The 15,960-nt window shown below is 41.1% G+C and overlaps 1 protein-coding gene across 1 annotated transcript; it reads left to right on the plus strand.

The window, feature by feature from the left end:
* The first annotated feature begins 2,060 nt into the window (after positions 1–2,060).
* Positions 2,061–14,956, plus strand: LGALS8 (galectin 8). Its single transcript, XM_019472719.1, is given in 8 exon segments — positions 2,061–2,194; positions 6,626–6,836; positions 7,492–7,608; positions 9,358–9,414; positions 9,491–9,517; positions 11,121–11,209; positions 13,126–13,291; positions 13,749–14,956. Coding segments are annotated over 8 exon segments (846 nt in total). The 5' UTR covers positions 2,061–2,165; the 3' UTR covers positions 13,899–14,956.
* Positions 14,957–15,960: the final 1,004 nt, after the last annotated feature.

The following is a 15,960-nucleotide window of genomic DNA, read 5'->3' on the forward strand; positions in this document are numbered from 1 at the left end:
TGGCGGGGCCGAGGCGGGCCCGGCTGAAGGAGGCGCTCTGTGGAGCCGGGGCTTTCTCGGAGCGCGTTAAGGCTGAAGTGGCCGAGGTTTCTTGGTGAAACTAGTCCTGTCTCATTCTAGCGTGTGGTAGGGTTTATAGCCGGGCGCGCCACTGGTGTTTTGTGCTTTAATTGCTTGCAAATATCCAGAAAGTACCTCGCTTGCTCTCTTTGCAGAAGTCTTGTTTGCCTCGGTGTAAAATCTAGCTTTGATCATAAAGTCTAACTCGAGTTACCCTCATGAAAGATATTTTCTGCATGTCATAGAGGGACAGCGTAATAGGTGGTTGTTGGCCTTCCTGTTTTCCTGTCTTTTTTTTATTGAAGAGGTTTTCAGCTGCTTTGCAATGTGTAAGATAACAGGAAAGCATACGTATCTTTTTCAGTTCTAAAAGTATAGTCAGGAAACCTTAACGTACGGTTTTGCAGACAAGATTTGGTGTAACATGTACTGACAGTGGTTCCTCTGATAGAAGGTTACAGGAGAACCTTGCAGTTGCATGCCCATCTCCTGTTTTGTCAGAGCCTGAATTGCAGCTTTCCCTCATTATTGTGACCTTTTCAATAAAAAACCTAATAAACAAAAAAACCCTCAACCCATCACTTTGCCGTAGTGCCACCTGGTCTGCCAAGATGGACAGTCAGTTCTGTTCCAGGATCCTCTTTCAGCATGATCTAGATTGCTGTTGCACACCCAGGGAAGTTCAGTTAGCAGGACACTGGGTCGTAGGTGTGGGTTTCATTTTTGGGGGTCTGCTGTTGGACTTTCCAATGCTAAAGTCAGAATTGTTTGCTTTGGTCTTGATTTCTTCCTTTTTAAAATGAAAATAATGAAATTTGCCTGCCTTTGCACAGTTCTGTTGTGAATTGATGGTGGTATCCCATGAGAAGATCAAAGAGGCAAAACAGTTAAGCAGCGTAGGCACCTTATGTTCTCTGAATTGCATTCTAAACACTGGTCTTAAGTAGGAGATTCATACTCTTCTGGCCCAAATCTGCCACAAGATAAGCCAGATGTTGCAATGGGCCACTCTTGTTGTTGAATCATTTCAGAAGATTAACTTCAGGGCCCTGTGGAACAGGTCACAGACGTCGGGTTTTTGGTTTGGTGGTGTGTGTGGGTTTTTTTGTTCTTTTTTTTCCTTTTAATGTTGCTAGCAGTTGTCACACAGTAATTATGCTAGAACCCTCACCTTTGACTTTTTCCCTGTCATTACCACACAGTTTGCATGCTACCTTAAGTTACTTATCCAGAATGTGTGAGAAATAATTACTTAGTAGTTTCAGTTGGGCCCTGAACTTTGGTCACTTCATTAGATTTGCTAAAGAAATTACAGTGTCGCTGGATATACTCACAAGCTGTTGTTTCATTTCTTATTAATGCTGTGCATTTAATGCAAGTTTTACAAGCTCCTGTAGTTATTTGTGGAGTTCAGGGATTGTATGTGTTGGGGGAAGAAATATAAAATACCCTTTGCTTCCCTGCTCTGTCTTTGCTTAATATCTCTTAACTTTATGTAAGATAAAACTGGAAAAAGCAAGTTCAGCCCCTAGGGCTTGTCTGCCTTGGAAAATCTGGGGATAGCACAGAAATAAAGGAAGCAGAAAGGGTTGGTTGGTTGTCTTGGAAAAACTGCTTTTGTACTGTGTATCTTTTCCCTGTCTGCAGGCAGGGGTCGGCTGCAAATGGAGAGCTATTAGGGCCCAGCTGAGGGGCACTGAGTTATCAGTGTTCCCCTGTACAGTGATGATTTTTACGTGGGATTCTGTCTCAGTATACATAATCTCAGGAAGCTGCTGATGGCATCGTGTACCTGTGTGCACTGTCCCTTGTTAGGGTGGCACCTTATTTCTTTAAGCAAGCCTTTAATTTTCGTATTTCAAAACTCCAGCAAATTTATTGGAAAGGAAAGATGTTTGCATCATTTCTTTGTGCTGTTTAAAGTTATACCTTGGAGGGTTTCACTTCATGTAGTGTCGCTTTGTTCTTTCTAATTAAAAGTTTTGGTTTTTCAAAGGGATCCCTCCTTTGGTGCTGTCTGAGCAGCGAGTCCTTTAAATACGCTTCAGCAGTGATCACACAGAACTGACAAACTTAAACCGGAGGAGGGAAGATGATGTCCTTGGATGGACCACAGAAGACAATCAGTAACCCGGTAACTCCCCGTCATGTCAACAACTTCTCCCCTGGGAAATGGGACTTTGCTGTTTTATGTCAGTAGTTAGTACTCGTACTGTTTTGCATAGTGAGGGGTGTTACTGAGAACTCTCTGCATTGCTCAGGTATTTGAGGAAGGATGTCACAGGTGACACTAGGAGCTGATGGTGTTTAGAAATTGTGCTGTAAGCAACTGGACACTTAATGCACAGGACTTCCAAAACAGGAAGGAAGTTCTGTTGGCCTTGGAGGGTAATCCTTTTTCATACACAGCTTATTGGATGTCTGGCACTTTTGCAGAATGTGCTGGATCAAAGGTGAAAATGTGATAAGCAGTGTTTTCACTTCTAATTCTCTGTAAACATGGGTGGTGCCTGGCTTTTTTTTTGTGGTGCTTGTAACTTCATTCTGAACAATTAAACTTGGAATCTTTTTTGATAGTTGATATCATACCTTACAATAAATCCTGTTTTGTAAGGAAGACTTGAGCTAACACGATTCAGCCATTGCAGAGAGTGGATCTGACGGAATGTTGTTTGCCTAGCTTGGAGTCTGGAGACTCCTCTGAAAAGCTCTAGTATTCTCATGATCTGGGACAGTGGCCTGACACTGCCATGTGGCTAAAGGGGTGGGCTGGAGCTGTGCTTTTCATTGTATCTTGAAAAAGGTAGTTCCTTTGAGCCTGCAGGAAATAGTATTTTTACCATTCTGTGCTAGAACTCTTCAAAAATATTAAAGTCTGTAGAGTATCTATGTGGAGTGTACAGTAGCGCAGATCTCCACAGGAGTTCCTTATCTATTGCAGCTTCGCACTGGTACACACCTATGCCCTCAGTGAATCTGATTGTTCAATCCCACTATATGTTCACTGCTTGCAAAGTGGATAGAGTTAGGGATGACGGGGGAATAGCTTCAACCTTCTTCAAAGAACCCAGCTGGGAGAGGAAGGAAAGCTGTGTGGAGATTAGCTAGAAGGTGGAAGGACTGAACTGCAAAAGGAAAGGGAGGATGAAAATTGGTAGATGGGGACTTTGGTGGGAGAGGAGGTGTGAAGAGGAGGATTAGGAGGTCTTCAGGACAAATAATCTGTGTAAGGGAGAGAGTAAGAGTTCAGCAAAATTGGATGGCTGCAAGGGGGCTGATGACTGTGATGGGTGACAAGAGCAGGCTGAAGAATATAAAGGGGTAAACTAGGGCTTAGGGGTCGAGTCTAAGGTGGGAATAAGAGTGAGTATTTGGGATAGGAATATGGAGGCAGAGTTGGGAAAGATTGTGCCAATGGCCTCAGGACAGCCTCCAGACAAGGCCATGTGCAACCTGCTCTATCTGACCTTGCTTTGAACTAGGCATTGACACCAGAGGTGTCTTCCAACCTCAGCCCTTCTGTGATTCTGTCACCTATGTGGTATCACAAGATGAACTTAGTAGGGATGGAGGAGGGCAGGCAATGAAGATTTCACTGTTTCAGTGAATTGTTCCATGAGCAGCAAATCTTAAGAGCTTTGTTACAGGTTTGGGTCTGAGACTTATTTCTTCACTACTGTACTGTTCTGAATTATCCAGAAAATCCTGCTTTCCTCTTTATGCCCTTTACTCCACCCATCTGGCAAGAAATGTCATGCCCCATCTGATGGGGCGGCTGTCCACAACCCAGCAAACTGGATGAAAGCTGTGTTATCACAGTCCTTTCCTCTGTAAGACCATAATCTGTCTTCTTGTTTTATGAAAACTGGCAGATATTAGAAAGAACTTCATCTTCGAGACCTCTCAAACTCAGTTGACATTCACCAGTTGGCTTCAGAGGTAATTTTTGCAGGTCTGGAAGAGAATTGGGATGCTGGTGTAGATCATGTGATATCACAAGCATTACTCTTAATAAAGGAGGAAGAGGTAGTAGAAGAATGTCTTGAGATGTGAGGAAATTACAGGCACGTTCTGTGATGACAAAACCTCATTAAGTCTGTAGTATTGCACCCAGGAAATGCTCTATTATGGTCTTACAGATTCTATGTCTGAGCTTCTGAAGAGTTGATGGGCCAACCTTCTTTCCTCTTAAATAAATGCATCCTTTTGAATGTAAAGAATTTTTTTTTTGCCACAGCTTCTCTTCCAGGGGCAAATAACTTTGATCCACTAGAGTGGTTAAGTCCCAGCATCACTGGCCTGTGTCTGTATGTTTCTCTGGTTCGTCTTTGGAGACTGAACCAGTAATTTATTACTCTACTGCATTACTCAGAGCTACTACCCCTCAGGAGCAGTGTGTTAAAACTAAAATAATCAAGATATGTTTTTTTCTTATTTATTATTATTGTTCTTATTCTTTGAATAAAAATGAGCCTCTTGTGTACAGCTTTTATATTAAGGAACCAAGCCACTACTAGTAAGCAAAGGGATTTCAGCCTATTTATTCTTTCACTTTTAACACTTAATTTCACATTTTGGTCCTCCTCTACTGCATCTGCTTAAGCCAATAAAAATATGTGAGACTTAAGACAACTTGACCATTTGTGAGCTTATGCTTGAGAAGCAAGTTCTTTAAGTCCATTTTGCCTGATGTAGAAGATGCCTGCAAATTATGTTTTGTGCAACGTGTGGGTAGCTGAGAAGGGAAGTGGAGAGAGAGGGCAGAAAAGTATGTGTATCTACTGGCAGAAATGATCAACACTCTGTATTTAGACAATTTTTGCTGTCACTCCCCCTTCCCTTCTCACAAATTCACAAGAATAGGTGTCAGCAAACACATCCCCTTTTCATATCTTCCTGTTTCACATGATGATATATACATTTTTTTAAAAAATAAAAATCTCAACTTGTCCTTTTATGGTCCAGTATTCCATTCAAGAGTAGTATTTCCAGTTGTTAAATTACTGGAACTCGTTTGCAATTGATGTTTCATTTCAAAGATGTCCTAAAATCTTATACACTGTTCCATAAATAAGGGATTTTGGGGGAAAAACCAACAAAAAACAACCTTGGCAGAAATTTTTGTCTGTTAACCAGAGAAAATGCAACATTTGCTACCATTTACTTCCTTTTTCAATCTAAAGCGCATGTGATGAGATGCAGACTTACAGCTTTGCTTTCAGATCAAGCATAAAGACCGAGACCCCTGAACAGGGCTATTTCGGTGCACCTTGCTGTTCTTAGCTCATTGGGATGAGGTATTTTGTTGTGTTTGTCGTGTAGTTTTTACTAAGAAGACACTCTGTGACATAGTCTCTTCTTTTCCCATCACTGTTTTCCAAAATGGAGCAAGAACAAGCAAAAAGGCAGCTGCTGTGGTCTGGGGTCAGAAGGGTTGTGGAAGGTGCCTCCTGCTACCAGCAAAGGGCTGATAATAGTCGGCCCTTGGCAATGACCTAATTTGAAGTGAATCCTCTTTATATTCTGTTAAAAGTGAGGCAATAAAATATTGCCATTCTTCATTTGAGAGCTAGGAATGCTTAATTTTATCTGAGAAGCTTGGTTTTCATAGATGAAAATCTGCTGGGTTTTTCCTTCCCATTGTGGTGGGTATTTAGTGCTTTTCTACTGTTTCTTTTAAATGAAATGCTAGTTGTGTTTCTTTTAATGTGCTAGAGCACCACATAATTATTAGAATATTATTTTTAAAACTATTGTGGGTTTTTTTGCCACATCACAAAATGCTATTTGAATCTTTTTTTTTCTTCTTCCCTCCCCCCCCCCCCCCCCCCCCCTCTCTTCCTTACTCCTTCCTCTTTATTTCTTTTTCAAGAATGTAATGGATAAAATGTAAATGTTTCCAGGGGTCCTACTTATGATGGCACACAAAGGCTTGATCTAAATCCTTGTGATAGCATCAGAATGAATACAGGCTTAAGTGGTTAATGAAAGCTTTGTGATGAGAAGTGGATGATGAACTGATTTTTTGCTTTCTGCTGATCCTCTCTTCTCTCTTTTTGCTTTGCCTGCTTTGGCAATGTTTTTTTTCCCTGTCATAGCATATGTGTGCTTGTCTAAAGAGGTTATCTGAGACTAACAAAATTGATAACTGAGCGTGTTGCATGAAGTAATTAACTTAAACTGGGATAAAGAGGTATGAACCTAGTGCGTGTGCCCAGTATGGGGGTTCTGTTCCCTGACTTTGCCAAAAGTTCATTCGATTATTCTACTGAAGATGATGGGAGGGAAGGTGGTGAACACAGTTAAGTGAGGAGCTTACATGATATGAATAATGACCATTAAATAAATACTTAAATATTTTAATTCATTGCAATAAATCGGGGGAGAATCTTTCACAAACATGTAGGAGTTGGACAAATATATGTTTGGGTTTTTTTCCTTATCCAACAACACTCATTGTGTCTGCCTGTTCTGAGGCTCCACAGTAAAACACAAGTGTATCGAACTTCTGGGTGGTTTCTTGACAGACTGAGCTGAATGTGGTTTGTCTTATTTTTATGATCAGGTTCCAGGTGGATTTACAGTGTGGCAGTAGCATAAAGCCTCGAGCTGATGTGGCATTCCATTTCAACCCCCGTTTCAAAAGGTCTGGCTGCATTGTTTGCAACACGCTGGAGAGGGAAAAATGGGGCTGGGAAGAGATCACTTACGAGATGCCCTTTCAAAAAGGGAAGTCATTTGAGATTGTCATCATGATTTTAAAGGATAAATTCCAGGTGAGTCTTGGTCGATTCTTTATCCGTAGCCAGTTGTCAGACCAATAAAAGAGAGGTATTTTGTATATTACAATAAATAGTTGGAAGCCTTGGTTTCTCTGTTAACTAGGTATAGTCTAACTAGAGAAAAGTTTAGAAGCTTTTCTTTAAAGAGGTGCTAAGTAAATCAGACTTTTAATTTTGTATTGCTTCCCTCTAAGTTGGATGAGTTGGCAAGTAACTTCCTGCCGTGGCTGATAGCTACTCCACCCTTCCCTTCTTACGTGCAAAGGGCTGACCTTAGGGTAAACCTGTTTTGTGACTAGTGTAGGACAGTCCTCTTGGAGGAAACATGTGAGGTGTATTTGTCTTGCTCTGTTAGACTGCAGTAATAGATTCTATTAGGTTAACAGTACCACACTGGTAAATGATCAGGTGATAGAAACAAAAGGTGTGAAATGCAAATTTTAGTGTAGTCAAATAAATCTCCCTCACAGAAATGGAGAGAGAGACTGAATCATGGATGAGCTGAACTTAGTTGCTCTGAAATTTCTAGGACACTCCCTGCTTCTGTACCAAAACAGTGTAAAACAGAGATACATGCATATAATTTGATATGTGGCTGGTGTGATGTATGTTTAATACAATTTTCCTATTTTGTTTCCTGTCTCTTTAGGTGACTGTGAACAAGAAGCACTTGCTGCTCTACAACCACAGAATTAGCCTTGAAAGAATAGATACTCTTGGGATATATGGCAAAGTGCAGATCAAAAGTATAGATCTAATGTAAAATGTAAGTTGTATAGACAGCTGACTTGTTAGATTCCTTTCCTCTGTCTTGCGAAACTGCTGAGTAGGATTTAGGGTGAAAAGGAAGTAAAGAAAAGCAGCTACACAGTCTAACGTCAGTAACAAGACCTTTTTTTCCCCACAGTTCAACATGCGAGTCTCATGTGAGGATCTCTGTCTTCCCTTTTTAGTCTTGAGGTTAGGGGCAAAAGGGTGACAAAGTTTACAGCTTACAAAGTTAACAGGACACATACTGAATCTGGGAATGGATTAGACTTTTCAAATATTGCAGGAGCTCCAAAATGAACTCTTGGTATTCAGTGCTTCTAAGTGACAAGTTCTGCCACAGCTGTAACTGATTGCTTGGCTTCCAAATGCCAAGTTCAGCCACGGCTGGAACCGCTTGTGCACATAGCCCTGTTTTTCCTGCTAAAATGACTGAATTGTTGAATGAAATGGTAAGTAGGAGTGTATGTTTATTTCTGGGGGGGTGAGAAGAGATGTCCTTTCTTGAAGAAGACCTTGTGGCTTGACTTGCGCTTGGACCAAACTGCAGTGAATATAAAGTGCAGGTGGTGCTGTGCTTCCTCTCAGCTGCCAGCTCTGCTAGAGAAAGTAAACCAACAGGGAGGAATTGAACAACATGTTTTCCCCTATGCAGAAGGAAAGATCCTTCTGCTCTGGAAGGGTGAGACTTTTAGAGCAGAAACAGGTGGTGATAAATTCCAGGGAGATACAGAAGGTGATGCCTTTTCCCTTTCTTCCTGCCACTCACTAAGGCAGCCTACCTACTCCTGTGTAATATTCTGGGTCTCTTCTGCCCCATCCTCACCACACTGTGCGTAAAGCTTGGGTCTCTTGCTGCCAAACATCAGGTCTAACTCAGGTCAGCAGACTAATAACTGTATTGATGGAAGGTGGAGATTTGGGCCTGAATGCAATGGGGTCTAAACTTTAAAGATACATCTACCCACTGATCATTTGCAAAGCCTGTGCACATATGCACAGACTTTTATGGGCCCCATCACTTGGCCATGTTGCCAGAATAATGTTGTTTCAAAGCTGAGTCCTGGTTTTGGAGGACTGACTCCAAGAAGAGCCTGGGGGCAAGCAGTGCTGTAGGTTGATTTCTGTCCCAAGCACAAAACAAAGCAGAGTTGCTTTAGTCTGTGGTTGCTGATGCTGTATCCTTTGGGGAAGAAAGGAACGGAGAAGGGCGATTGTTTCCTTTTTGTCTTTGCTTCTAATACACTCTTCTGAGGAGGAAGAGGGAGGCTTGTGTCGAAATAAACAAGCTGAAGATACAATCTGCCAGGGCTAGGAACTGGAACTGTATGTCTGCATGGCCATGCTGCTCAAATGCCCTTCCCATGGGAAGGGACAGGGGTGCAGGGGGCTGCTTAGAATCCTGAGGTCCCCTGCATGGACCTGCCCTGCTGGTATTCCTACCCCAGTAGGGAAGCTCAGTGGGTACCCTCAGATGCTAAGAGGTTCACAGTGCTCTGACTGTTAAATAAGGATTCAAATTGTAATGAGGTGGTCTTTAGAAATCTCGAGTTGGCTTCAGCAATTGATCTTGAGGACTTTTCCTTGGTTTGTAGGGGTTTGGCTCTTTTTCGTTACCTTAGCCCTAGATCTTCATGTTAACAGTTCACCCTTCAAAGCAGCATGGATCCATACATGGTTCTAAACCAACTTTATGTTAAAGTTCTATGATGTTAGCAATGACATCTGAATATCTCTCTTTCTGCAGTCTTTACAAGGCTCTCAGCCATCTTCTCTAGGAGTAACAAAGATAAACACAGAAAATGTACGTATGTTTGTAAAAGGTTAAATGAATCTCCCTGTTGTCTGATAAGCTAGTTAACGTTTGTTTTCTCTTTTAGGGGGAAATGCCAGATGGTTCACAATTTGTAAGTATCTCGTGTAGACTTATGGCAAATGTGAAGAGTAAAAAAAAATCGCAATAAAAACATCTCAGTTATTCATGAAAAAACATGCACAGAACAAGGGAATCAAGAATCTACTGGGAGATGATCATCAGTGAGGTTTTGTAGAGAGAAATCCTCTTTGCTGCTTCTAGTAAAAGTGAGGATATTTGTTAAAGTACATAGAAAACCCAAAAGATAAATGCAGCATCCACAGCCATAAACAGAGAAATAAAAAGTGAGGTACCTGAAGTTTTAAAGGACCAAATCACATTAAAAACTTTTTTCAAATAAGCATACTTAGTTTTCTCTGCCTTAGGGAATCCCTGCAAAACAAAAGCATTCTGCAGTCATATTATGCCAAATGGCCTTATGTTAACATGTGTATCTCAGAACCTGTCTGGCTACATCTTCCTCTTGCTGACAGATCCATGCTTTACCCTGTATACACTTCAGGTGGCTGGATGCAAGTATCGCACCTTAGGGTTGGAACTTGCACCCAGCTAGCATGGAGCATAGGCAGAGTGAGTGCTCATCTTTTTGCAAAAAGCTCTACAGGTGGACAGTATCCAGACTGGAGTAAGGACCACGCTCAAACTGAAATGGGGTTGGAAGCCAGGAATATATACAAATAGAATTTGTGGAGAAGGTGTAGTTGCAGTGAGTGCCATGGTTTTAGTTGCCTTGTCACTTGACAGTCTGCCTTCTTTAGTCTTCTTTTCAAACCTGAATGACATACAATATTATCGTTTGCAAGTGGTGGACTTCAACAAAAAAATAAAGGCAAAGTTCTCCATTCACTCCTTTTCCCTGATCAAAATAACTTCTAACACAACGGAAAAAAAAAAGGCAAATAAAATACTTGCACTGTCTGTCATTATGAACTGGTGCCAGGAGGACAGAATACTGTCCCTACTTCTAGTACTGACCCTACTTCTAGTACTTACGCAACTGTGGGACTACACACCTAGCATGAATCTTACTCTTTAAAGCATAACTGAAGCTTTCAGAGAGGAGGGGTCAGGATGTCTGTATCTGAATAATTATGTGATACAAATTTAAATTAGTGCAGGGAGTTTTGTGCTTCCCCCCCGCCCCCTTCATCCCCTCTTTCCACCTTTAGTGGTGGCAGAAGTAGTTGTAAATCATGTTTATTTTGAACCCAAGGTGGTAGTCTAAAGAAAAAACCCAACACATTGATATGTTTATTTCAGTGTAACTTTTCCACTATAGTATTAGTATCTCAGAACATGTTGGTAGGAATAACTTTAGCTATAAGTGCAGATTTGCAATCGTAGGCCAAATTTCTTCCTGCCATAGTAAAGCTCAGCGAAGTAGTTGTAAATCATGTTTATTTTGAACCCAAGGTGGTAGTCTAAAGAAAAAACCCAACACATTGATATGTTTATTTCAGTGTAACTTTTCCACTATAGTATTAGTATCTCAGAACATGTTGGTAGGAATAACTTTAGCTATAAGTGCAGATTTGCAATCGTAGGCCAAATTTCTTCCTGCCATAGTAAAGCTCAGCTTGTATATTGAAAAAAGTAAGTCACAGTCAAAATGTTTACTGGTGGTGTACTTCCAGGGAGTTCCTTACGTTGGGAAACTTGATACTGCACTTCATCCAGGATGCACGGTTGCCATTAAAGGAGAAGTGAATAAAAACCCAAAGAGGTAAGTGTTACTGAATTTTTCTGCCATTTAACCGAGCTACTCTTGAGAATGAGTAGGCTTTTCCATTGCCTCAGTATATCCTTACTCGCTTGCAACTTTGCATCTGGAATCATCTGAAACTACAGTGCAGTTTTCTCAGGAACCTGCAGGATACCACTTTAGAGAGGACTTAAAAGAGCATCTCCATTGTGAAAAGTGAAGGTAAAACCTGAGTGTCTTACCTACTAAATCTGCATCATTCACAAGATTGTGTGTCTGTTCAGGGTTTCCATTGTGCGAGGCATGTGAGCACACATATTGTACAAAGACAGCTTTTATTCTAAAGAGATCCAAGAGTAAGGGAACTGGCAGAAGTAGATGGAAAATGAGTGGGTTAGATGAGTTGCTGGTGTGCTCAAATGCTGCATGTTATGACGTTTCTCTGAATACTTCTCAGACGGCCTCCTCAGGGGCTGTGTAAGCATGACTGACAACAATTGAGTGATGAAAGCTGGTAGGGGAGTATGAGCTGTAATTTCGATAGCAAATTAAGAGCAACGGGTTGCAAAGAAGACATTTTCCCAACATGATTTAAAGGGGGTGGGGGGGAAGGGGAGTGCAACACAATCAAAATGGAGCTGAGGAAATGTCTGTGCTTCAGCATGCCCTTTGCTTGAAGGGTGGTTTTGGCTCTGCAGAAACATGCCTAAAAATGAAGCCGTTAGTGCGAATGATGAGGAGCATGCTTTTTACGGTGTGTATGCATTGCAGTCCTGCTTCCTCAGAGCACACATCTTCCCTGCAGCTGAACAGCACTCAGAGTTCATACTAATACTGGAACCCAAGGTCTAGAAATCTCATCAACAAAGTTTGAATGGACTTTGAATTGGACAGGATAATTAATACTTGGATAGTAGCATTTGTTTTCCTTCTTTTGGCTTGAAAAGCTTATTAGCAGATTTCAAGTGCTGAACGTACTGCTTGTAAGCGTGAAGAGGCTTTTGGGTGTTAGTTAAAGCATTGCAGGTTGTCTGCTCTTTGTGCTTTTAAACGTAGAAACTTTTATAGAGTTTGTAAGTTATTTAATGTCTTTTATACAGCTGTAGATGTTCCTTTTTCTCGGTGAAAAAGAGGACTTCACAGCTTGGAAGTGTGGCCATTGCTGTATTTCGTATCTGGAGTAAGCAATTCTAGGCTTCTCAAAGGAGAGATATAACCTGACAGCTGGAGCTAATTTGGGGGGAGGAATATTTCTTCTTTAAATGCAGTGAGATCTTTGCCACAGGTTGAAGCATTCATTTGCATTTGGATGACTCTTCCCTCTGATCAGTGTTCTCCAGAGCTCCCCTTTAGGACCCTGTGTTGTGGACATGTCTAAGATTGCAGAGTACTCCTTCAGCCTGGGCAGAGCTACGCTGCCTACAAAGTAACACGTTGTATGCATGGTGTCCCACCAATCTTAAACGTACTGAGAGAATCCTCAAACTTTTCCTTAGAGTCTAACCAGTTTGTTGGCAGAAAGAATATAATGTCTTTAGGTAAAACAAAGCCTCCCACTCTCCACCGCCTGAGTTAAGAGAAAGAGATGGTGGAGCAAGTAGCACCGTATGTTTCTGTGAGAACGCTGCTTCCTACTGCTGTATGGGAGCAGCACTTGGCTCACTTGGCTCAATACCTCCTTGCTGAGACAAGGACAGAAAGCTGTGAGTGATGAAGCAGATCTAGCAGGGTCATGTCCTACATTTGCTGCCTCCAGCAAAGGTTGCTGTGTGAAGGAGACAAATGCATGTTAACTGCCTGCTTGGTTCTTCAGGTGACTCACAGCCCTGGCTCCAGAACAGTTCTGAGTATTGGCTAAGGACTTGGTAAACAGCATGGACTACTGCATCGTGTTTATAAACCCTTGGTATAGTAAACTTTTAAAAAATATCTTCCAGCTTTGCAATAAATCTGAAATCAAGTGACTCAAAGGACATCGCATTACATCTGAATCCCCGAGTGAAAAATAAAGTTTTTGTAAGAAACTCGTACCTTCATGACAGCTGGGGAGAAGAAGAAAAGGAAGTTGCCAACTTTCCTTTCAGTCCAGGGATGTACTTTGAGGTAAGATTAACTGAAACATAGCATCAGACTGGTAATTCTGCCGAAAGGATTAGCAGTGGTGCTTAAATGTCATGTCACTAATATAGATTTAAATAAAACTGCCATTCCTGCATTTCAGTGTCTTGAGAATATTTAGGATTAAATGGGACCATATGGAGCAGAGATTTGACTTGGTTTTAATGACAGTTTTCTTTTTAAATAGCTGCAAGAATTCAGCCTGTGCTCAGAATGAATTTTAATTGAGTTGGATTTGATGATCCTTATGGGTTCCTTCCAACTTGAGTTATTCTATGATTCTATGGATTATATTGAAGTTCCACTTTTTTACACGTTTCTTTTGCATGAAACATTCTTTGTAGCAGAAGCAGGGCTTGCCCAAGTCTAGGCTAGGTCATCAGGTTGTTTTTCATGTCTTACCTGAGCTTAAAACTTAACTGTTTCTCTTCTTGCTTTTCAGCTGATCATTTTCTGTGATGCCCACCAGTTCAAAATTGCTGTTAATGGTGTTCACACTCTGGAGTACAAGCATCGTTTTAAACAACTTGAAAAGATCAATGTAGTGGAAATCATAGGAGATGTTCAATTGTTAGATGTGAGGAGCTGGTAGTTCTTTTCAATCAGTACTAAAAGAATTCAACCTCTTCCAATGACAGTGCCTCCTTGTCAAGTACAAACAGGTGCTGACTCGCGCTGAGCCTGCCTTTATCTATCTAGGCTTCTGTGTCTGCCTTTCTCAGTGAGGCGAGTACCAGAACTGCTAACTGCGAGATTAAATCTTCCTCTAGTTTACAGTATCCTGGCAAGCTAAATAAGTGTTTGCTCAGATAAATCTCTTGTATTACTGAACCTAGCAATATGAAAATGCTGCATCATACTGTGTCTAACAATTGCACTCGGTATGTTTAAGTTAAACTACTACTTGGCATTCCTTGATAGCATACATTCAATTTAGTGAAGTAGAAATGAGACTGAAACAGGATCTGAAGATAGTTATCCACCCCAAAAGGGACATTGATAATTCATTTAAAATAGAATTATAAAATATATTCTTCTACTTCTTAGTTTATATTAGCAACTATAACCTTTTTGCTGAAGCTGGATTAAGCAAACAGTTGACCCATCAGTTCTAGCAAAAGGCAAGGAGGAATTTGATCTTACTTCTTGGTCTACTGCTGCAGTAGTACCTTCTCTGACACTTGTGGTTATCTCGCCTCCTGCTTGTAAGTGGCTTAAACATACAGCAGCATTTCTAGCTTTGTTTTCCAAAGTGAAACAAATTAGAATGATTTAGCTGGCTCCAATTGTGTGAACTTTTGAAAGCTTGTTTGATCTGAAATGGCTCCTAACTGAGTTGAGAGTGCTCAGGGACTGAAGTAGATGTTTGTGTTTTTCTTTTAATAATGTGTGAACCCAGGTAGTCCAGGCAGGGTTTCAGCTGAGATGAGACTCAGATACTCATCAGTGGAATAGAGAATGAATCCTTTTTCAGTCTTGTATTAAAATACTATCTATCTGAAACAAGCTGTTCTATTCAATCAGTTTTCCGTACAGATGTCAGTCTTAATTTTTATACTCTTTTTAAAAATAAGTTGCTATTGGCTGTCAATACATGCCTGAGGGATGTTCCTATTTATCTTAACAGCTGCTAAAAGAGTGAAACAATTTCAAGACAAATTACCAGATCTAATGTATAAAAAGCATAAATAAAAACATTTGTGAACTCTGCTTTTCTCCAAGTGTAGCTAAGTAGCTATGATCCCTTTTTGGTCTGTATTTTGTCTTGTTTTGCTTATTATCTTACCAGTATCTCCAAGGTGCCATAGTGATCCTAACTGGAGGACCATTTCCACATCGAGGAGTTAGCGATCCACAGACCAGTTAAACCTGAGTAGGCCTAGGCCTTGGCTGTGCTGGTGTGGCCTTCAGGGCTGTGTTATGCTGTACGTACCCCTTAGCCGCAGGATAAACTTAGCTGGCTGATTGTAACAGAGGAGCTGGTAGGCAGCTCCCACTTGGTAATGGCAATTACACCACTTGTGTGTCCTTGCCTTTATCTGGGAGTTCGGCAGGAAGGTCTCATGTGACCATCCTTTTTGTTTGACAGCAGACATGATTAATAGTTGTTTTCTTTTAAAAAAATCCTGTAAGAGCACAAATGACCATGATGGAGTAACCTTTCCGCAGACAGGATCTGCATGGCATGCTGTACCCTGAACAGAGGCCTGTTCCCAGTACCCGATGGGATGTAAGATTATCCTCTTTATAGTGTTAGTTCTGACCAGTTGCATTTTAAACCATACTTTACAGAGTCCGAGTGCCTTTCTTACTAGCAGTGTAATGAACCAGCACCTCCTGATGCAAAACAGGTGGCCAGTTTTTTGGTAAATTCATTAACATAGCAAGCAATTTATTCTTGATCTTCAGGTGAATAAGAAGCTAATCAGTAGCAGTCTTTAAAGACGAAAAAACCAGCTTTAGCTCCTATATGAATCCTAGTTTCTCATAACTTCTTTTTCAGTATCTTCAGTGGGTGTACATTTTACTTCCCTAAAAGTGACAGAAAAGCAGATTCTCGGGATTGCAGCGCGTGGGTTCAGTGAGTACCATGCTTACATTGTAGCATGGCAGCCCCTCTGCAGGGACAGTAACTGCATGCCCTGAGCACAGTG

Source organism: Aptenodytes forsteri, unplaced genomic scaffold (genome assembly GCF_000699145.1).
Source record: "Aptenodytes forsteri isolate BGI_AS27 unplaced genomic scaffold, ASM69914v1 Scaffold132, whole genome shotgun sequence".
NCBI classification, from domain to species: domain Eukaryota; kingdom Metazoa; phylum Chordata; class Aves; order Sphenisciformes; family Spheniscidae; genus Aptenodytes; species Aptenodytes forsteri.